Below are 23,119 nucleotides of genomic sequence, written 5' to 3'. Positions count from 1 at the left end.
AAAAAAAATTACATAAAAACAACCGAAATCAAAAAAACTATTCCAAAATAATAACTAAAAGTATAAAAATAATTGCGTATTTTTATTTATCTAATTCTAATTACGATTATTGTTATTTTTGGAATCGGTATCTTCACGCCGCGGCCCCGCTCTCGCCTCGTCGCGACGTGCACGCGGCACAAGCACATCTCACTTATAACTATGTATGTACAAACCTATCTTGTCTGTCGACAAAGACATTCTCTAACCGCCGGTTTCAATAGCGTAGATATCTCTAGTTACAGATATATTGCTATCAATTTAATGAAATGATGTAATCTATCCATAGTTATGTCCAATATTATGAAATGTAAGTAAGCGTAAAAGGATAGATTTGTCTACCGCTAGTAAGTTAAACATAGTATAGATAGATTATTGAAAACGTCCGTAAATGTTTCCACGTATTCCTGTCTCTTGCTAAACGGGTCCACACGAGAGCAGCTATTTTCTTGAAGTCATCTTCCCATCTTTTGGTTTGTCTGCCTCTATTTCCTCTACCTATCTCTTTACTTTTTCTTACATAATATGTTAAGGGCATATGCCCCGTCACATATTCACATACGGACGTTTTCAATAACCTATCTATCCTTAGTTTTACTTACTAGACGTAGACAAATCTATCCTTTACGCTTACTTACATTTCAATAACCTATCTATCCTTAGTCTAACTTACTAGTGGTAGACAAATCTATCCTTTTACGCTTACTTACATTTCAATAACCTACCGACAGAAAGCTTTGGACTAATGACTGTTTTCAATAACCCATCTATTCTTAGTTTATCGTACTAGAGGTAGACAAATCTATCCTTTTACGTTTACTTACATTTTAATAACCTATCGACAGATAGCATTGGACATAACTATGGATCTATAAGATCTTGTCATTAAACGGTGATAGCAATGCATCTGAAAATAGAGATACGTTATTGAAAATAGCCGTTAGATCATTTTTGCGTCTAGATAGACTATGACAGAATAATAATAATAATAGATTTTAGAACTAACCTATAACTAGTCCTGTCATAAATACTGAAACAAAGAAATAAAAATTTCTATAGCAGAATACATTTATTATTTTACAATGTGTGTTAGTTTAATATAAAACAATATAAAGTCTAAAAAACTTATTCGAAGTGGTCTCCATTGGCTGCCATACAGCCCATTAAACGTTGAGGCCAGTTATCAATAGAAGCACCCACTCTTTCCATGAAAAATTTCTTCACAGACAATCGTACGGATTGTTTTAGGGGCTCCAAATTATCATGGCGTTTAGATCAAACCGTACTCACTAAAACTGACCATAAATCATAATCCAGTTGATAAAGATTGGGACTAGACAACGGCTAGTCTTCAGCTGGTGAAGTTTGAAACGTTCTGATATACCCTGGTCATACAGGTATTAATGCTTACCTAATTGCTATTCCATCTCAACTTGCTAGTTGTTAGTTTATTGAGTCAGGATATAAGCCTGGCGCGGGCAGCCAGTTCGTGCTCGCTCCTCATAAGTTACGGTTCTGCCCAACGGTTGCTAAAAATATTTTTGTATAATCAAGTCTTCATATCCATTACAATATATTATATTTCTATGTTTGAAATAATTCTTTTTTTTAAAAGCGAACTCAAAAGAGGCCTCGTAACAGTTCGGTTCCAACCAAGATTGCGTAGACCGAGCTTTATGACCCGAAGCCGAATCTTGCTGGAAAGGCCATTATTAGTTAATGAACATGGTGTTGTTAAGGGGATTCAATACCTTCTTATGAATGGTATCTTGCCACAGTTGTGCCGATATTTTGGTACCTTTTTAAAAAAAAGTATGGCTCAGTCACTTGTCGTAGCTAATACCCTAACAAAACAACACTGAAGTCGGATAGTGCCCACGTTGCACGCTGTCGACTAATTGAGAAGCTTCCTTAGAGCTTTGAGCATAAATACGGTAATTTTGTTTGTTGAAATGTTGCACAATTGGAAAGAATTTTTCATCCGTAAACAACATTTTTCTGTGACCTTCTTTTACGTATCGCTTCAGCAATTACAAAACATTCGGAATTAATATTTTATGTTTTGTGTTGTTCATGAGCTTAACTTCAAATTGGTAATTGGTTTACACGATTGGTCAACTATTACAGCACAAAAAAAATACTCAAAATCTGCTAAATAAAAACATAGATTTTCACTTTACAACTGAACGGAACCGATTTATGGCTCTTAATTTTATATACATATAAGTATAAACACCCTTTTCCAAATGGTAATTGGAATTTACATAATTACCAATAGTTTTTATTTTATACGAGATATACTGTTTTGGCGCTTACGACTTTTAATTTCAAGCTAGCTATCGCGTTTGTTTGTATGCAGGCGGCCCCCCTCAGTCCGTTTCTGACCATTGTCAGCGTCGGACTTGTGCCAATCGAGCTCCCGAGCATCGATAACCGTATCTTATTCTGAATAAAATATTACAAATTATTAAAAATGGGAAAAAAAAAGTTAAAAGTTTCTAAAATGAAGATGAAAGCTCTGTACATTGAAAAATGTAAGGATATGGTCAAGAAAAGGTAAGTAAACGTGAGATACATATTTCTTTTATTTGAATTATGAATAGTATATAGGCAGGTACCTACTAATTCCTATTCATAATCCACATACCTACTTATGTACTTGCTTACCTAGTTAGAAAGAAGGTAGATACCTAGGATAGGAAGGAACAGGTACATGAACAGTAAAGTACATGCCAAAGTAATGTGTGTGCAGGTACCTACCTATACTGCGTGTGTAGGTTAAAAATTATATAAAGTTTCTTTATAAGATGTGTATTTGGTATCATAAAAAACAGTATTTTGGTACCTAGTAGGTACCTTACCTACTCAGCGACAAAGACAATCACTCACAGAATATTTTTGAAGTATGTAGCTAGGTAATATATTTATATTTTTCATCATAATAAGGTAGGTATTTGCCTATCTACCTTCAAAAAAACCCTGTTCTACCATTCATCATAATTATAATGTTTATTTTGTATATTATTCCTACATTCTAGGAAACAATTGTCCGAACAAAGAAAAACTATGGAGTCGTCTCTGGATTTAGGCGAAACTGAAACGAATACAATCGATTCTTTAGAAGGGTATGTATGTAATTATCTACTACATATTTATCACACTGTGACTGCATAATAATAGTTTTGAACGTGTGTGAAAATAATATTCCAATGAACTAGACATGACTAGAATTTTATTTTGTAGAAGACAAGAAATGTCATCGTCGTATGCAGATTTACAAAATGTGACGCTCACGTAAGTTTCATGATTACCTACATAGATATAAGTGTCAATTTATAAAAGTAAAGTGTTGTTTGTTTTTAGAGTTCCGTACCCAAAGGGTAAATCGGGACCCTATTACTAAAACTCCGCTGTCCGTCCATCTGTCTGTCTGACCGTCTGTCATCAGGCTGTATCTCATGAACCGTGATAGTTAGCTAGTTGACATTTTCACAGATGATGTATTTCTGTTGCCGCTTTAACAAAAAATACTAAAAAATAGAATAAAATAAATATTTACGGGGGGTCCCATACAACAAACGTGCCGTTTTTGCCGTTTTTATAGATAGGTAATGGTAAGGGACCCTTCATGCGCGAGTCCAACTCGCATTTGGCCGGTTTTTTCTCTTTTAATGTTGTCCCGCTGCTGGACAAATTTCTTCATCAAATCCTTCCACCCATCACAGGCCTTGTCAAGTTTACTAATGTTTTTTTAGGGCGGCCGAAAAGGATCAGAACTCACTTCGATGTTATTTTGAAGAAAAATCGCCTAAAACAACAGTAAGTTTATTTTTACGACATTTTATAACATGACCTGAAAGGTCATAAATTAATCATAACATCATATCATAAGTGTTTAATTTATCTTTCAGATTGAGATGGAATTAGATGATAATGATGCGCCTCCAAATATATCGCAATGCGAATCAGAAGCAATGGTAAACAAAATTTTATTATTCGTTTTATATCGTAGCTTTATTCGAACAAAGTATTTTTACTAGAGTGATTATTTTGGTCATGGGCTAGAATGTAAATAATCAATCATACATTTTTAATTTTTAGACAGAAGAAAATCAATATAAGGAAAAGGACCAGGCTTCAAACGTATTACCTGAAAATCAATGTGAAGAAAGTAATGCACTTCCATATATAGTTGAAGGCACATCTGAAGTAACGGTAAGCATTCTGCTTTTGTAAGATTTACATTGCATGTCCTTACAAAAGTAGGAAGATCATACAAGAGCCACAATAAACAAATAAATGTTTCTGTATCTTTCAGATGCAGCCTGAAATACAAAACTTGGGGCACCGAATAATAGATTTTAATCATTTCACATCAGAACTTGTAAAAATTTCTCAACACAAATCTCTGTTTAAATGCGGATTATCTACAATGAAATTAATTTCTGAACATCGAATAGGATTGCAATCTGAATACACATATGTATGTATGATGTGTAATTATAAAAATAATATAAAATCGTCATTGGATGATGTGAACAAAGATGCTGTTGCGGGTATAATGGCCGCAGGTTGTGGTCATGCGCAATTAAAACAATTTTCAGCAGCAGTAGGTTTACCTATTATGTCAGAATATACCTATAATAAAACTCAAAATGATATATGTAGGGATTGGGAGGACACTGCTTGGGACGAAATGAAATTAGCTGGTGAAAGAGAAAGAGAAGAAGCAATTAAAGAAGGAAAAGTCACGAAAGACGGAATACCAATGATTGATGTAATTGTAGATGGGTGCTGGAGTAAACGTTCGTACAGAACAAATTACGCAGCGTTATCAGGAGCTGCAGCCATTATTGGCAGACGTTTCGGCCAAGTCCTGTACATGTGTGTAAAAAACAAATATTGTTGTATTTGCGCCAGAGCTCAAAAGAAACAAGAAAGCCCAAAAGAACACGAGTGCTATAAGAATTTCGATGGAGCTTCTACTGCTATGGAGTCAACTATTATAACCGAAGGGTTCAAGCAATCTATTGATATGCATGGTTTGGTTTACGCACGTTTTATTGCTGATGGTGATAGCAGCACTTATTCGAAAATATTAGATGCCCGGCCATATCCAGGTATTACAGTTGCAAAAATTTACTGTCGCAATCACTTATTAAGAAATTATTGCAACAAGTTACAACAGCTTACTACTGATACACATTATAAAGTGGTGGATAGAAAAAACCTTACACAAGAAAAAATACTACGGTCAAGGAAATATATATGCGAGGCCATAAAACTTCACAAAGAGAGCAGGAATGAAGATGGTTTGTACAAAGACATAAATGCATCTATTTGCCATGCTTTTAATCGTCATGGAAATTGTAATCAGCTATTATGTAAATATAATATGCATCCAGAAGCTCCCAACACATTTTTCGGCAGTTTACTTTGGCAGAAAATAAAAACACTAGTTGCTCGATTAGCTGAAAAAGCACATAGTCTAATTGAAGATGTCGATAGCAATATTGTGGAAAGATTCAATGGCGTCATTGCAAAACTAGTGGGCGGAAAAAGAATAAATTATTCTCAAAGACGATCTTATCAAGCAAGATGCTCAGCCGCTGTAATTTCTTTCAATACAGGCAAACTATTATCTACTGTGCATCGAAATATATGTGGACACAGTCCCAAACAGTCTATTAAAAAACATGAACAAACAATGAACGATAAAAGGGCTAAGACAAAAAAATGTATAAGAAAAAAGAATCGCTTATTGGTACCAAGGACGCTTAATTTGGATTATGGTGAAATAGTAGACAAACCAGATTTAGACGAAGACACTTTGAAAAAAGCAAAAACTACCTTTGTACAAAATTTGATGAAAACTGATGAAGAGCGAAGAGACATTGAAAAGAGAATCATATTACAGAGTGAATCTGGAGAATGGTTAGAGCTAAGGCGAAACATGTTAACAGCCTCAAATTTTGGAAAAATTGTAAAACGAAAACAGACAAATACATGCCAAAACATAGTAAGTACTGTATAAACCTAATATTGACCATGTTTCGTCAATAAGCCATGGAAAAAAATATGAAAAAATCGCGCTGGAACAACTATCTATGATGAAAAATGTTAAGATTGAAAATTGTGGCTTATTTATTGATGACAAATACCCATTTTTGGGTGCAACGCCTGATGGCATCACAAGCGACATGATTGTGGAAATATAATGTCCCATAGCACCATTTAAAATTGGTTTAGAAGAAGCGATTCGGCAGAACAAGATGCATTTTTATAAAAAAAAATAAAAATGGCGCAGTAGTGATTAACCAAAAATCGGATTGGTATTTTCAAGTGCAAGGTCAATTGCATATCTGCAAAAAACAACAATGTTTGTTTGGAATTTGGTTTGGCGATAATAAAATAAAAACAGAAATTATAGAAAAAGATGAAATGTATTGGGCAGACGTGATGGAACCAAAATTGCTGAAATTCTATTACGATTGTCTCCTTCCTGAGTTAGTCGATCCCAGACACATAAGGAATAAGCCAATTCGTGATCCGGAGTACGTGGTTGCACAAAGCAAGGAAAATGCTGCGTCAAATATTGTAAATATTTCAGAAGAACCAAAAACAAAAGAAAATTCTGATGATACTGTTGCTGACACGGATAAAACTGCTGATGTCGACAATTTTGCTTTTGTTGACGAAGATGTTGCTGACGCAGACGATGTTTCTGTCGTAGATAGTTCAGAATATATTATGGCTTTTTCTGAATATTGACCGCAAACTACCTACTATGTCCTCAATAATTTGATAACTTATTTAGGTAATCGTTACATTATAATAAGAAACAAAAATTAAATGACAACGAAATTTTTCTTACCTACCTCTTAATTTTGGTTTTTACTTATATATTATTATACTTACCTATGTCAGAATTTTATAATTATACTAAAATCTAATAAGAGCGGAAGCAGTCCTTAATTCTTTATTGCACACAATACAATACATAGGAAAAAGACAGAAATAGAGGACATGTACAAAGGCGAGCAAACAACCCTAACAAGAGTTTTCTTCCAGCAAACCTTTTGAGGCTAGAGAGAGGTGCCTTTAGTGGCAGGTTCGTGTACATACATAAGGTATGAATACAAAGGATTAAATGGAAAATAATTATACTTACTAAAATACATATAATACATAAATATCTATATATATATTTATATATATAAATATATATACTTATATAACAATATAGCAGTGAATATGAGATCCGGCGTTTGTATGTATATAAGTTTGTAGGTAGGTAGGTATGTTTAGTATGTGGGTATTTGTTCATCACTTAATGTTTATCATGCCGTCAAATTATTTTTATCGACATAGTACCACAAAAAATATCAGCTTGTCTACAAAAATTTAAAATATTCAAATCATTATAAAAAACTAAATAGAGGTAAGGCGACTCCACGACGTCTATGTCCCAGCGCGGCAGCGCACGACAGAGTAGCGCGCGAGTTATGACGCGAGACGGGCCGCTCGCGTGGCCCGAGTGCACGATAGCTGCTGCTAAATTACCGGGATATGAACTGATTGCGGGGAGCTCATGGGGGCGTGGCACCCGATTTCAAATAATTGTTTATCAATGCGTCACCTTAAATTATCAGTTAAGAAATGACCAGTACGTATAGGTTGCAAGTCCTAAATCATCATTTAAAATACGCCTCATGTTTCTAGGTGCTATCTTCATCTCCCGAGATAAAATCTTTTGCTTTCGGAAAGGATTTCTTAGAATTATTTCCCTTGCTGCTTTGATCACCTTTTTCGTACGAACACTACGTGGTCGGCCAGATCTTTTCCTGTCACAAACAAAGGAGGTCTTTTTGCAGGTAGTACCTATTAATAGCCCGGTGCACGAATGATATTAAAGTATTTAATTATAAGATATTAATATAATTGCCCGTACACAAACATTTTACTAATACCAAGCGTATGGAGAGTTGTAAAAATTGCATTTGGCTCCATACCTACTTTGTGTAATGCAATCACAGCGATTCGGTTCTCTTTATCACCCCACTACATTTTAATACCTATCGCAAAATATTGTACAATGTATGGACGCCAAAATGAGAAAACTCAATGAACAATAACAATATTAAAATGACAGATTCCAAATTAAAATGTAATAAGTATTTTGTTTATTTTTAATTTTAACAGTTGTTATGGCCAGACTAAGTAAGTTTTTTGAGCAATTTACGAACACTAACACAGTGTCATACAAAAAGAGAGTGTAAGTTGTAAGAATTAGCTTGTCATGCACACTAAACTAATATTCCTGACCTGTTTTTATCGGTTGTCCAACAGCTAATGGGATGAGATCATGCCCATTACGTGTATTGTACCTACCCAGTGTTGCCAACCCGAATTTTAGAAAATTAGTAGAAAATTTATGTGCCAAATGTTGGTAGAAGTTGGTAGGATGTAAAATGCAAAATTGGTAGATCTACCACCTCAATTTAAAAAAAAAATTAAGATTAAAAATGCATAAACTGTTCTTAAAATGTTTATTTTTGAAAATTATACATATTTTTATTGAAAAATTGTAAGTGTTCTGTGCTAGGCTGCCCGTTGTTTGCTATAAATCCTTTAGTACGCAACAATCCCTCTAGAGTCTCCGTGCAAATTCTATTTCTCTGGAAGGTTTTCATATTATTAATTGCAGAAAATAATCTCTCAATCTTGGCGCTACTATGTGGAAGTGCGAGTAATTTTCTCACGAATTCGCATAGCAGGGGAAACATTGGAGACTGGTCTCCTTTTTTAATGGATGAAACATGCTTCCAGAATTCTTCAGGTGTAGGATCCACATTTTTTTCTGTGAAATGAAATGTCATGTTTCTTAATAAATCAACTAACCAACCGGGAATGAGCCACAGATGACAGAACAGTATAATAATGGCTATGACTTATGAGCGCGAAATGGCGCGAACGGCGAACTGTTGCTGATGTTTTTTTTTGTGGTTTATGGCCTGGACTCTTTGTATGCTTGACGCATCGTCGCATGGCTCACGCAGCACATCGAATCGTCACTTGTCGATATAAAAATAATTTAAAGTGGTGATATGGTCAAACTAATTACAAAATAGGTAGTTTTTAGGTCTAGGGTGGTAGATAGGTAGACTGAGGTGAAAATGGGTAGATCTACCAAAAAGTTGGTAGATATGACATCACTGTACCTACCTATATCTATTATTCATTAGAAACTTAGAAACAATAGGTATTAATAATATTGTCTTTAAATAATATTTACTATAGGTGCCATCATGAAGTATGAACTGAGTTGTTTAATTTTATAGTAAAATGTGTTATTAATAAATCCATTTTCACTTTTAAAGTCTAATCAAAAAGCAATGACTCCATCTGAGTATATTTTAATCTGTGGAAAAATAAGTCAAAATGGAGGTCTAACCTACATAAATAATTTTTTCACTCTAATGCTGCAATTTAATATTTAAACCCTATAATTAATTAAAGTTAAAAATATTATTTTTTAACATTGCACTGTGAGTGTGAAAGTCAAAAGATACTAAAATAATATGCAGCCGTTTACAATCACGCCATCTGTTGTAATTCAGCTATACTATTATAAAAACAAATCTCTATCAGGACCACAATAATTGTCGAAATAAGTAGTTCTCCAAATTTGTGCTAGATAGCACTGCAAGTATCCAGGTTCTTGATAATTTTCTAAAAATAGAAAATCTCAGCGATGGATAACTTATACAATTTTCCAGTTTTGTAAATTAAAATATGTATTTTTTCAGATATAGACATAACAATATATTTTTTCATTTGTAATCTGTGCTACCCCAAAATAGTTGAATATATAAATACTAACCCATGTTACGTTTTTTTTAAATAAACCTATTAAAATAAAAAATTGATAATATAAATATTTGTAAGATATTAGTTCACCCGCGTGTGACACGCACTTAAATTTTATTTATTTTAGGTTTATTGGGTTCGAAAATACTTTTGAATAACGGTGATCAGTGATAGTTTCACTTGAACTATATTTACAATACTACCTATGATCACTATTTAAGTTGCGTTTGAAAAATCATCGAGGCACTTGAGCGGCTTTACACGTAGAGTGTGTTGTTTGTTTGAGTTCGTTACATAGCATGTCGCAAATTGTTCAACGCGGTATTTTGCAGTTTGGATAACATTAACCGGTGGAAAATTTAGTCTATGCAGTCTCCTTAGCTTAACACCACGTGTATCCTACGTCACAGTAATATTTTTTATGTGTAACCACCGTGACCATAGTATATCGACTTCCATTTTTAAAGTGATGTTATCCGTGAGTGCCAATCTCTTTGGCCGGTGATAGAGCTATATATAGCTGAAGCCTTGCTATATAGTAGATTACAAGCCAGCTAACTGCTGCGGTCTACCGCATACCACTATAACCGGCCTAACTCTGTCTGCAATTTTGTAGTTCCAAAGTGCACGTTTTGTATTTCCGCGGTTCCCGCGTGTCTGAACTTGTCCTTAGCGCTGTAAAGTGTGTTATTCGGTCTATGTTTTTTTAATCTCTTCATTTACTAGGTATAAATTAACTCTTAGTACAACCCTAAAATTGATTGTATCTGAATGTTCTAAATATAGTTATACTACTAGAATGCTAGAAATGTTTAATAAAACTATGCGGCGTTAGTCACGCTATAGACATACATCCGCTTTAAAACACGCATAACGTGTTTGACAGCACAGTTGTATGTAAAACACATCTTATATGTCTTAGCAGTTAATGTTCTGTATGGTTATTTATATATATAGTAGCTGCCCCGACAGACGTTGTTCTGTAGATAGTAAAAAATCAACTGTTTTATATTTCAAAACATCAAAAATTATTTCGTAAATATGCTCCCTGTTGTTAGAATGAAATTGTTTCACAGCGGAACTGTCAAACCGTGCGTCACTAAATTCTCTCATAGAAAATACGTCCATACAAAACAAATATTGAAAATAAAAATATTTATGGGTCCCAAATCGAAATAAAAACTACCCTATTTCTCAAGTTGGACCAAACTGCACTCCATGAAGTAATCACCATTTAAAATCCGTTCATTAGTTTAGGAGTCCATTGAGGACAAACATTGTGACACGAGATTTATATATGTAAGTTATAACGATTTTGAACTGGTATTATTTCTTATCTGAATTTATGTAACCTTAAGTGTTAAACGTAAACGAATTATTGTAAATGTAATCATTAACTGTTTATTTTCTTTTCTTTAAACTTTTTTTTATTAATTACATACAGTGATATAGAATACATTGCCAATTCACAATCGTTATAGGTAATATACATATAGACAGTACATATACAGTATTTCATAGGTATGAAACGCCAAAATGTTTATAACCAAAATTTTACTTTATAATTATTATTATTTTTTAAAAACGTTATTGAGTTACAAATTATTTTCTGTGCTTATTACGAATATGCAAAGTGTATTGCTAATTATATAATTATTATGTTGTGTTTGGAGAAAAATAAGTGCAGATTTTTATATAGTCCTCGGCACCTATTAGTTCCTATATTAACATACATTGACATTAGACTGTGTGGTGAGTTGTGGTACGCTCTGCATATACTTAGCTCGGTGCCTGTGACACCAAATGTATCTAAGTAGAAACCAACAAATATATTCAGAGGTGGATTATCCATTAGGAAACCTAGGCAGTGGTCTTCGTGCTTTCGCATGAAAAAAGGAAAAAATGTAATTTTTATTGTGTAAATATTTTAAACCTTCTATAAAACTGTAAAGCATAAACCACTGAATTGATTGTATGATAGTGGTATATTATATAGCTGGAGATCCAGATTTATTATCCAATATTAGTTTCTGTATATGACCGCCAAAGGAGACCTGATAAGATGCTTGGTGATGTGTCTAGGGCACCCTTGACAATTCTATACCTCAGTTACAAAGAGTAACAATTCAGAAAAGGGTTCCAACAGAAAACAACTCGAGTTGTTACTGTATGAACGGAAAGTTTCGATATCATCCCCACCATCTGGATGTGTTGGTGCTCCACATGCAGTTTTAAAGACATTATTTAGTCTATAAGTAAAACTATCATTACGACTACGAGGAAGTGCACCAAGAATTCGACAAGAATTGAATTAGTTTATATCCCGCACAGATCACTTTTCGATATTCCCGCGTTCTAATTTTAGTTTTATACGAGATAAAATGTCGTCATTGTTTATCAGCCATATCCAATAATTCAGAGTGCAAACGCGGCGTAGGCCTGCAACACATTATCGACATGTTATTGAGTATCTAGTAAATTATTAATTTATCCGTTGCGTTACTGAAAGGAATATGAAATATTTTATAAAGTCTTATAGTAATAACGGTAATTAAAGATTATGTGCCATAACGTAGAGATACAGACTCTTAAGAGGAGTTGTTCAATGTATGACACAGTAAATTCAATGATAAATGCAATACAATGGCTTTTAGCTTTTGACTTTTCGAAAAAAATTCACTGTCGCCGCCCTTTGTATAATGGCGCGCTGAGAGAGAAGAAAAGGCGCAAGTAACTCTCTTAGTATTCTATTTTGTGTTATTTTTTTCATCATCATTTCGGCAGAAGACGTGCACTACTGGACAAAGGCCTAGGCCCCAAATCCATCTAGGCCATCTATCTAGCGTCGAACTATGTGTTCTGCCTACTGCCACTTCAGTTTCGCAATCTTTGGTTCGCCTACGGATCTCCTCATTTGTGAATGAATCTTTCAAGTCAAAGTTTCTCGCCTAACTCACTTTTGTTGGCCTGTGCTCATTTACAAACACCCATTCACAAGATTGCTGGCAGAAGGTTGCAACGCTTCAAAAAGTATAACATTCGAAATTCAAATAGTTCCGATTAGCTAGAAGTGCAAAACTTTTAGTGTGCCCCATGTACCATCTCTTACTTAAATAATATGTAATATGTGAGAGGGAAATATTTTCCTTCGGTCTTCAAATGAGCTTTTATCCACAGTATTTTAAAATTAGGTGATCGAAGTTATATCGTAAATATATAATAATTCTTCTTCCAATACTTCGAGTCACATAATCTTCTCTCTTAATATGGCGGAAGAATTGCTCCACCGCTGATACTGTACACAACTAAGTGGATCACACAGTGAGGAAACTTGACGTTAAACAGAAATGTGTGGAATGGACCTTGCGAAAGCGTTCGAGACAGTTTCGATCACTAACTTGTTGTTTAAGCTTGAATCGTTCGGCATATTAGTCTAATATTATTTAGAGATTGTGAACTTAAAAATAAATTATCTGACTCGGTCAATGAAATCATAGGATTGAGCAAAACAATTCTTGGAACTATTTCAACATAGTAACTTGGCAGAAGCCTCCGCAGCTGTGATTTTTGTATTGAATACTCTGCTGCTTTTTCGTAAATTTTAGCGTAGTGAGCTTTAGACATTCTCTCCTGCAAAGTCGGCAATGGATTTTTTGGGACGGCAGTTCTAAACGTTTGTCTTTTAATGCGTTTATCCCAATGCTTGCAATGCATAATCGTACTCTTTGTCAGTTGATATAAGCAACTAATTTAAGTTAATTTTCCGTCTTGAGAAGCTAGAACCTCAGGGCTCCACGATTCACTTTCGAAAACTTATTGCCAGGGGTCATGATGCAGCCCCGAGGCACGCGATTCTTCATGATGGTTACAGTGGCATTGAAACTACGGTCACTCAATTCTAGCATCAACTTCTTGGTGTAGAAGTAACAGTAGTGTCCCGTAACCAATGACATGATCAAGAACAAATCTCATGGCAAAGATGTAGTTCCTTGATGCCACAAACAGGGGCACGCATTCCGTATAGGCAATTAGGCAGTGCCGACTTCGTTAAGATCTTAAATAATATAATAATAAAGGTTTGAAAATGGTTTTATTTTAATTTGGTTTGCAATACCTACATTTCTAAACATTGTATTATTAGGTAGGTACTTGTACCTAGAATGACACAAACTAAAATAGGTATTTGGTTTACCAAATCGTCCGGAAACTATATGCGAAACACAAAAAACTTCAATATTTAGTCCCCAAAGCATAGCGCTTTCGGACTAAAGCGCATCTACGAGTAGTAAGATCTACTGTGCGAGTGCCCACCTTGCCAGGAAACTAATGAAGAAATTAGGATGTGCAATATGAAATACTTTGAGTCCTATCCCTGAGGGGTTGGGTTTGTTTGGATAATATTGCCGACTTCCGCGTTGACCTGAAAATGGTATAATTGTCTTGTCAATCGAGAGATGTTCTGATTTCGTTGAATGTATTGTCTACACTTAAACAATCAAACAAAGGTCTTACTTCCCCAATTGTATCAATTACACGTGTACTTTCTAAAACGTTGTTATCAAAGATTACTTTCAGTTGGGTTGCCCACCAAAAAATATCTGTCACGATTCATGTTATCTGCAACTATTGGAAGTCATATTCTTCCAAGAACATTTTAACCATATTCATCCCAATGTCTTCAACTCCCTCATTTATAAGCCCAAGATTTTTTTAACTCTTCATCTGATTTCCGACTGATTTGTTGCCATTTCAATTAGTTCAGCTGGCCCCTATTTTAAAATAGAGTCATCTGATTTGGAACTGTAACGCCCATCTAAATCAGAACTGGAGGGCCCAGATATTATGTCGTCATCATCAGAAGCACTGAATTCTCCCTCACCATTGTCCTAACTCCTCCAGAGTTTAGTCTTCATTTAAAAGTACAATTACAAAACAAATAAAATTCAAGGACGAAAGACTGAAACGTCCGCACAACTAGAGCGGCTTTCTTTAGTAAAAGTACATTCAAAATACAAACATACATATCTTACCGTCTTGGAACCTCATGTACTCAAATAAAAACAATGGTGGACTGATAGTTTGTACAACTTATGTCAATATATTATATTTATTACCAATTACGAAAATTTGGGAACTCTGAGCCGTGGCACGCGCTTCAATTTTAGTGACAGTAATATTATAAAAAACCAAAGAAACTTAAGACTTATGGATTATAACATTTATGTTACTATTTATTTTGAAGGTACAACTTATTCAGTTCCAATTTAAGAGTCCTTTTGTCTTAAATTTCTTTTTCTTATAATAAGGGACGAGACGAGCAGGACGTTCAGATGATAGTAACTGATACGCCCTGTCTATTACAATGCAGCGCCGCTCAGAATTCTTGAAAATATCAATAATTCTGAACAGCACTATAACTGCGCTCGTCATCTTCAGATGTTAAATCTCATTTGCCCAGTAATTTCACTAGCTTCATTACTGCTTCACGGCAGAAACGGCGGCGTTGTGGTGTCCATAATCTAGCCGGCATACTGTGCAAAGGAGCCTCCCACTGGTAAATTAGTAATTAGCAAACCTAACAACATCTTATAGTGACCATATCAATATATAAAATATTTTATATTTTAAATAAATATATTGACTTGGCCATCGAACTAAGCATTCTAATTTAATATAATATATATTACGTCTTGTGAGGTACATTGTATTTTAACAAAAAAAAAAAAGATTTTTCGACATACTTGGCTTTCGCTTGCCACAATGCTTGTATCTTTATTGTATTCACAAAAGAGGGATCCCTGCACATCAATACTTCCAAATTCCACATTAATTAGATGTTAGCCGCCCAGACTTGTAACTCACGAAAGTGCCACATAAGCTTGCCACATATACACCAACTACATAAATAACAATATTATACACATTATACCATAGAATAATATTATACAATATAAAAAAATTTAATTGTTTGGTATATTTAGATAACTGGACCGATATTTCAAAATATTTTGGTTTTACCTTGATTTACATACTAAACACAAACGGCCTTTCAAATAAAATTGGCATAAAGTTATAACTAAGCGTAAACCAAGAACACGTAAAATGTTTACAAATAGACATTTTGCTTACGAATGGTTTGTTCGGACGTATAACGTTTCCCGCATTTATTTGCAAGGCAGCTTGTCATTTGAAAAACTTCAGAATTATCATTGTATTGACAGTGTTGTCAACGATATTGTAAACATTTTGCATTTTCTTTGTTTATCATCAGTTATAACTTTATACCAAGTTTATTTGTAAGGCCGTAATTGTATTCTAAATTTGAAGCTTTTATGTCTGCTATAAGTGCATTAGAGCTTTGATGATTGGTCAGTCAATGAGTAGGTGACAAAATTAAGAAACTTTGACTAGTTACTTATATCTCTTAAACTACTGGTTCAAATTGAATAAAATATGAAATATATTGTGTTTATACAATGTCTAATTGGTTTGTCTAATTCAGGCTTCTAGTTTTATTAACAACGAAGTTAAAGTGTGATAATGGCCTGAACTGCATCGAGAAAAAGATGGCCGTGCCCCCCGAATTGGGTTTAAAGACATTTATTCTCATAAGATGACTTATATGAGAATTTTACGTAAACTATGCTTATAATAAAACTAGAGTTCGAATTTCTGTACAAAGAAAAAAAATGCTCAAAACCGAGTGAGGGAGATGTAAGAAGAGAAATACAACAAATCCAGATTGTTTTTCAAAATTCTTAAGTCTGTTTGTCTTTGTGTACAGGCTATGAAATCTATGAAACTGTTGAACCAACTAAATTGAAATTCTGCATGATGGTACCTTACATCGCCGCTCAACATTTTGATTCTTTTCATCCCGGAAAATTAAAGAGTTCCCGAGTCATAGTTAAAAAACTATGGTTACTTATATAGCTTAGTGCACAACAACTTATGCAGATGTATTAATAAAATTTGGCAGATTGATCTCTTATATTGCCGGCCATCATCTTAGATACTTTTCATCCCGGAAAATTAAAGAATTCCCGCGCGACAGTAAAATAACTATAGTAACTTTAATAGTTTAGTACATACACAACAATTTATGTACCTAATTAGGTAAAATTTGGCTTGTTGATACTTTATGTTGCCGGTCAAACATAATAAAATTTATAAATTCCATAAAAACGACGGATTTTCTCGGGAAAGTAAAGCATTACAAAAAGAAAGACCAGACATATTAAATCAATTGTTTGTGACGGACGTCTTTTCCGCCTGAGGCAAAGAGTGAGAACGACAGGTCATTTAGGTCAGACATTATAATAACTAAGCCGGTCGTCAAACAGTACACCGAGATACTTGATAACAATTTTCCTCTCAAGAGGGTGATCGTTAATTTTTAACAAAGCATTTTTTAATATTAAGATGCATATGGTTTTGCTTACACCAAATCAAAGTAAATAATTCGGGAGATACACGCAATTATTGATATACTTAATTAACATGATTGTATATTTTAAGATTTATATTATTATGCATTACTAAGGAATAAATAAAATTATAAAAGATGCACTGCCGACTATAATATATTGCGACAGATATAAGAGATGAGCGACACCTTAAAATATAATAAAGAAAACGTAACCAACGCGACTGAATTCGTTTGAACTTTTACAAAACGCATCTTTTTAATAGACACAAACTAAGGTATCTCACTTTTTTGTCAATAGCGGTAAATATAAACTTTATATTGGTGTTTGAATCAACTAATTTGATAAGTAATTTTGGAAGTTATGGCTTTCCAAGAAGAAAAAGAAAAGAGAAATAATTTTCTTATTGTATTTTTCATTCAACTATCCAAATTATCCTGAACGAAAATTTTATACATATAATGAAATTGTAAAATTAAAAAACTGTAGGGACATAAAATATATTTTATCAATGTCAGTCTATATGTCCAAGTAAAAAGAAAAAACTACTACTACTAAACAGATTTCTTAACGCACTAATTATTAATCGACTTCAAAGAGATGGAGGTTCTTAATTCGATCGGTATTTTTTTTATGTATGTATACCGATTACTCCGAGATTTATAATCCGATTTACGTAATTCTTCTTTAGTTCGACGCGGAATAGATGCCATTTACTCCCATAAAAAATTACATAGCTTGGCCCAGTAGTTTTACACACATTTTCATAGTACATTTTCTATGAAAATTTTTGTCTACGAGTATGATATAATTGTCTATTTTTGTGCTTTTTTAGGAGATTTCATTCAGTTTGATTATATATTATTATTATTAACTGACACTAAAAAAAAAAACTACTGAAAAGTATAAAAAATCTAGAAATTTAGTTTAATACATCTTTATGGAAAACCTTTAATATTAAAAAAATACTATTATTTGTATGTGCTACATATTGATAACTTTGAAATCGGTGCCAAGGCAAATGTAATAATAGGTACCAACACTCGCCACGCGTGACTTTCAGCGGGATAGCTTCGTCTATAAAAAAGCAACCCAAGCGGAGAGACACGCGTGGCCGGACAACCTTAATAATTACAGTAAGTAAGCTGTTTATAATATTAAGTTTTATTTTGTTTAGGGCTTGGCACCGACTAAAAACCTATCAAAAGGTACACATATAAAAAATAGTATTTTATTAATATTAAAGGTTAGCATACGAGGTTTATTAAATTAATATTTTAGTTATTTGATACTTTTCAGTTTTTGAAGTCGGCTTATTAATTAAACGTTTTTTTTAATAATAAGAGATCGGGACAACATATAGACTTCTTTATATATATATAATAGAATAGTATTATTTCTGCTTTATAGCATGACGACGTCGCGGGCAGCAGCTAGTTATACAATATAAAATTTAGTATATTTATTTAATAAAAATAATTACTATAATTATCCATATTAGTTTTACACACTATTTTAGCGACACAGAAGAACGGAAACTACAGAACTATTAATTACAAAAGTCTAACCGTAATAATGAAAACTTCAAAAGCAACACGGTAAGCACGAAAATATCACGACGACATGTACCTAACGGTAATAAAACTGCAAACCGTACTGACAGGACGACCACGAGGGGGTGAAAGGGTAGGCGGCTTCACGTTTCAGTGAGGTCCAGACTCAACGATTACACTCAATTTTTACTTTATAATTCCCAAATAATCAATCACAGTGTTGTCGAAACACGAAGTGACATTTGACTACATGTTTTTATTAGTCTCAAACACATCAATTCCGTATCCAACCATATAAATTTAGTTTTAATTTTTAATCTTCAAACCGTTAGTTTTTCCAAAGTATTTTCTTTGAGTGTACAAAATAAACAATTAGGTCGAGTCGCTTTCGAGTTTAATAAAAAAAAGGTACAAATACAAAAGGCAAATAAAAGATTATTCGCACAGATACATTTATATTGTAAACAAACCTTGTGTTTTGTCTAGCTACCTTCACATAAAATATTATAAAATCTTTGGCGTCTCTTGAAACCTTTTAGTGAATATAAAATTTATAGAGACTATCTTTATTGTCTTAAAGGCACTTGATTATTTCTTGTTGCAATGAGAGGATTCTTAGAGTTTTTAAAAGATTAAAAGGGAATTTATCAAGGAAATAGTTACTTAGAATCTTATTGAGAATTTGTTCTTTATTATTAACAGCGTCTATCGCTGTTGTTGTATTTTCAGCAAGTAGGTTCACTGTTTCTTTTTATTATTAGGACGAACTGAGCGTTATTATTATTATCTGTGTTTATGTAGTGCCGGTCGAACAAGATGAAGTAGATTCGGTAACCGTTTACATTCAAAACACACATTTCGGGTATCGTGTGTGTTTTCGGTTTAAAAACATTCAAAAAATCTTTTGTTCAACGCTTTTCAGAGTTCATCCTGTAACCTTATTAAGTCCACTGTCACGTAAACGTGACTTGATAATATAAAAAATTCAACTTAACAATTTTTAAGTACACCAGTGGGAGGCTCCTTTGCACAGGATGCTGGCTAGATTATGGGTATCAGAACGGCGCCTATTTCTGCCGTGAAGTAGTAATGTGTAAGCATTATTGAGTTTCGTTGTGAAGGGCACCGTAGCGAGTGAAATTACTGGGATGTAAATGAGACTTAACACATAATGTCTCAAGGTGACAAGCGCAATTATTGTAGTGCCTTCAGAAATTTTGGGTTTTTCAAGGATCCTGAGCGGCACTGTAATGAGCAGGGCGTATCAATTACCATCAGTTGAACGTACTGCTCGTCTCGTCCCTTATTTTCATAAAAAAAAACTCATAGACGAACATACCAATCATAACAAAATCATCGATTCTTCTAGATGAACAAATAACATAAGTTTTACAATTAATATCATTACCATTTCCCTTCGGAAAAATTTAAGTTTGAGTGGCAAATAGCAAGAAACATCAAACAACTTCGTTATTTTACAAAGTCAATATGAATCTTTATCAATGAGAACTCTGCAACGAAGTGACATTTATTCAAGTCCATGTCAGACATTTTTCGATTGGGATTGAGTTCCACTCACAAAGGCATCGTAGAGTTCGTTTTGACTGGAGTTGCGTTTGCTTGAGACTTTATTTTTAACGACATACCACAGAATTTCAACAGGGCTTAAATCCGGACTATTTGCAGGCCAGTCTAAGACGGAAATACACTGTTCCCTAATTAGACATTACACACGGTTGGCCGTATGTTTAGGGTACTATATTATTTAGAAAGAAACAGGTAACAGACATTCCGGAAAAACATTCCCATACTTTGGTTTATTGAACTAAGATAGCGCTTTCCGTCTGAATTTACCATGTCTTTTATAATAGTCAATAGCATAATAACTTTCATTACAAAACATTTCAAATGGTCAACTATTCTTTTGGACGTCCGCTTTTCACCGAAATGCAATTAAAAACAATTATTTGCGTAAATGAAGCGTCACATTTTTTTTTGCGCATTTTCTACAAGCTTATTGTAAATTTACCAAATTCCAATTTGATGTTAAATTGCCAGCTTAAACAGCGAAGAAAGAAGTTTTTACTGACTGAAAAATTGAACGAACTCTAGTTAAAAAATTTAAAGTATATGTATACTTTATTTATTTTCGATATTTTAAGGGTTTTTAATTGAATATTTTTGTAATTAATAATAATTATTGGATTTACATATTTTTCACGAATTTTGCACGTTGATTTTATGCTACCATAATTATTATAAGTGTTACCACCAATGTATATATATATATCCATTAATATTATATTACAAAATCACACTTCACAAGAATATCGCAGAGATAAAGTATTGTTTACGTCGCCTACTTCAGCGAAGAAAAGTAAGTATAAGTACTGTAAGTAAGTACTCGTTAAAAGCAAAAACAAGAGTAAAAAGCCAATTTCAATTAAGCAAGATGAAGTTTTTACAGATAGCTCAAAGTAATTTGTTTACTTCATTCCTTCGTCCGTCGTTTATATACCTGTGAAGGATGAATTATGTCAGACAGAAACGGGCGCGAGACGTGCCCCGTACGTTTCTTTTTTTTTTTTTTAGGATAAATCTACTTTACGGATTTAGATCCTGAAACGGGGCTCATAGGCTGCAGTCTTCGCGTAAGTGGACTTTCTCTCTACAAAAACTGTCCTCTACTGGTAGCTCGAAGGCTTTTGACGTGGGCCATTGAGTTCGCAACTACTATGCAAAAACAGTCGCTTAAGGAGACTCGAACCTCGGACCGGCTGTGTGTGATGGTAGTACAGAAGATCGCTTACGATCTAATGTGATCTGATAGTCCGATGAACTTTTGACAAAAAGAAACAACGCACTAACCGGCGAGTGCAGTGATGTACAGTGTGATATTGTATGTATGTGTGTATATATATATATTAAGTGTGTATGTATGTATGTATGTAGGTGTGTATGCTTGCGTTTTAATACTCTCTAATCTTTCTAACTGCATATGCCGCAGAGCTGAGTCTATCTGCTAGATGGGCAATATGTTGACCCCACTGAAGATTTTTATCTAACGTGATACCCAAGAAGGCCGTAATGTCCACAAGTTCCAATCTCTGGTCATCTATATAGATAGAGGAGATCTCGAACAGAGATAGAGCAAGATAAAAAAAGCGCGTCTAATATTATTGTAACCAATTTGACTTGACAAGTCGTAAACAGTCAGCCACGCTTGGAATTAGTTCCTTAGTATTTTGAACATTAAACTAGCTAAAGCACACATTAACAAATCAAGATTAGTCACGCATAGTCGAGCTGTCAGGTTGTCTATTTGCTAGTATATTCTAACTGTATGGTCTAGCATATAGTCAACGGCGCCTATTTCTGCCGTCAAGCAGCAATGTGTTAACATTACTGTGTTTTGGTCTGTAGGTCGCCGTAGCTAGTGAAATTACTGGGCAAATGAGACTTATCATCTTATGTCTCAAGGTGACGAGCGCAGTTGTAGTGCCATTCAGAATTTTTGGGGTTTTACAAGAATCCTGAGCGGCACTGCATTGTAATGGGTAGGGCGTATCAATTACGTTCAGCTGAACGTCCGTCGTCTTGTCCCTTATTTTCATAAAAAAAGTCACCCCTTAACTTGCTAATTATAGTATTTACTTTTCAAGTATCCGTTCGTTTAAAAAACTTATTAGTTTATCATTACAGCTCTCGCTCTGTTTGACATAACAAATATCCGAGCAAAATAATGATATTCTTCTACAATTATTAATGTTAATATTCTGTTAACAATATTAATAATACTCATACCTTAGATTAAGGATTGGTCACCGCTGCGCTCCAACTAGATACCGCACTACCTAAGAACAATTTTATAGCTTATTTATTACGGCAACTATTAGATTATTGTGTGCGTGACAACTTGACGCTCAATGGCATCTTTCATATTTTGTAACATACGCTAGTGAAATTAATATTATGACAGTACACTGCCAGTACATATACGAGAACCTCCTATACGCCCATAAAAATATTAGTCAATTTAAAAAGAATAGTGATGTACACAGTGTCAATACTCGAAACAAACATAAACTCGCAATTCCATCTACTAGGCTCCGTAAAATTGCTAAATCTTTTAAAGTGGATTGTGTTATATTTTATAATAAACTCCCAAATGATATTATAATATTACCTATTAAAACTTTAAATTTATCGTAAAAAATAAATTAACATCTA

General features: G+C 33.9%; 1 protein-coding gene across 1 annotated transcript; it reads left to right on the top strand.

The window, feature by feature from the left end:
* The first annotated feature begins 3,931 nt into the window (after positions 1 to 3,931).
* Positions 3,932 to 6,810, top strand: LOC126978996 (uncharacterized). Its single transcript, XM_050828137.1, has 4 exons — positions 3,932 to 4,016; positions 4,141 to 4,254; positions 4,358 to 4,595; positions 6,653 to 6,810. Exons 1-4 carry the CDS (start codon positions 3,957 to 3,959, stop codon positions 6,808 to 6,810), a joined length of 570 nt encoding a protein of 189 aa, XP_050684094.1. The 5' UTR covers positions 3,932 to 3,956.
* Positions 6,811 to 23,119: the final 16,309 nt, after the last annotated feature.

Source organism: Leptidea sinapis, chromosome Z (assembly GCF_905404315.1).
Source record: "Leptidea sinapis chromosome Z, ilLepSina1.1, whole genome shotgun sequence".
In the NCBI taxonomy this organism is placed as follows: Eukaryota; Metazoa; Arthropoda; class Insecta; order Lepidoptera; family Pieridae; genus Leptidea; species Leptidea sinapis.
The sequence above is the reverse complement of the archived record's forward strand: the minus strand, read 5'-3'. Positions and strand labels throughout refer to the sequence as shown.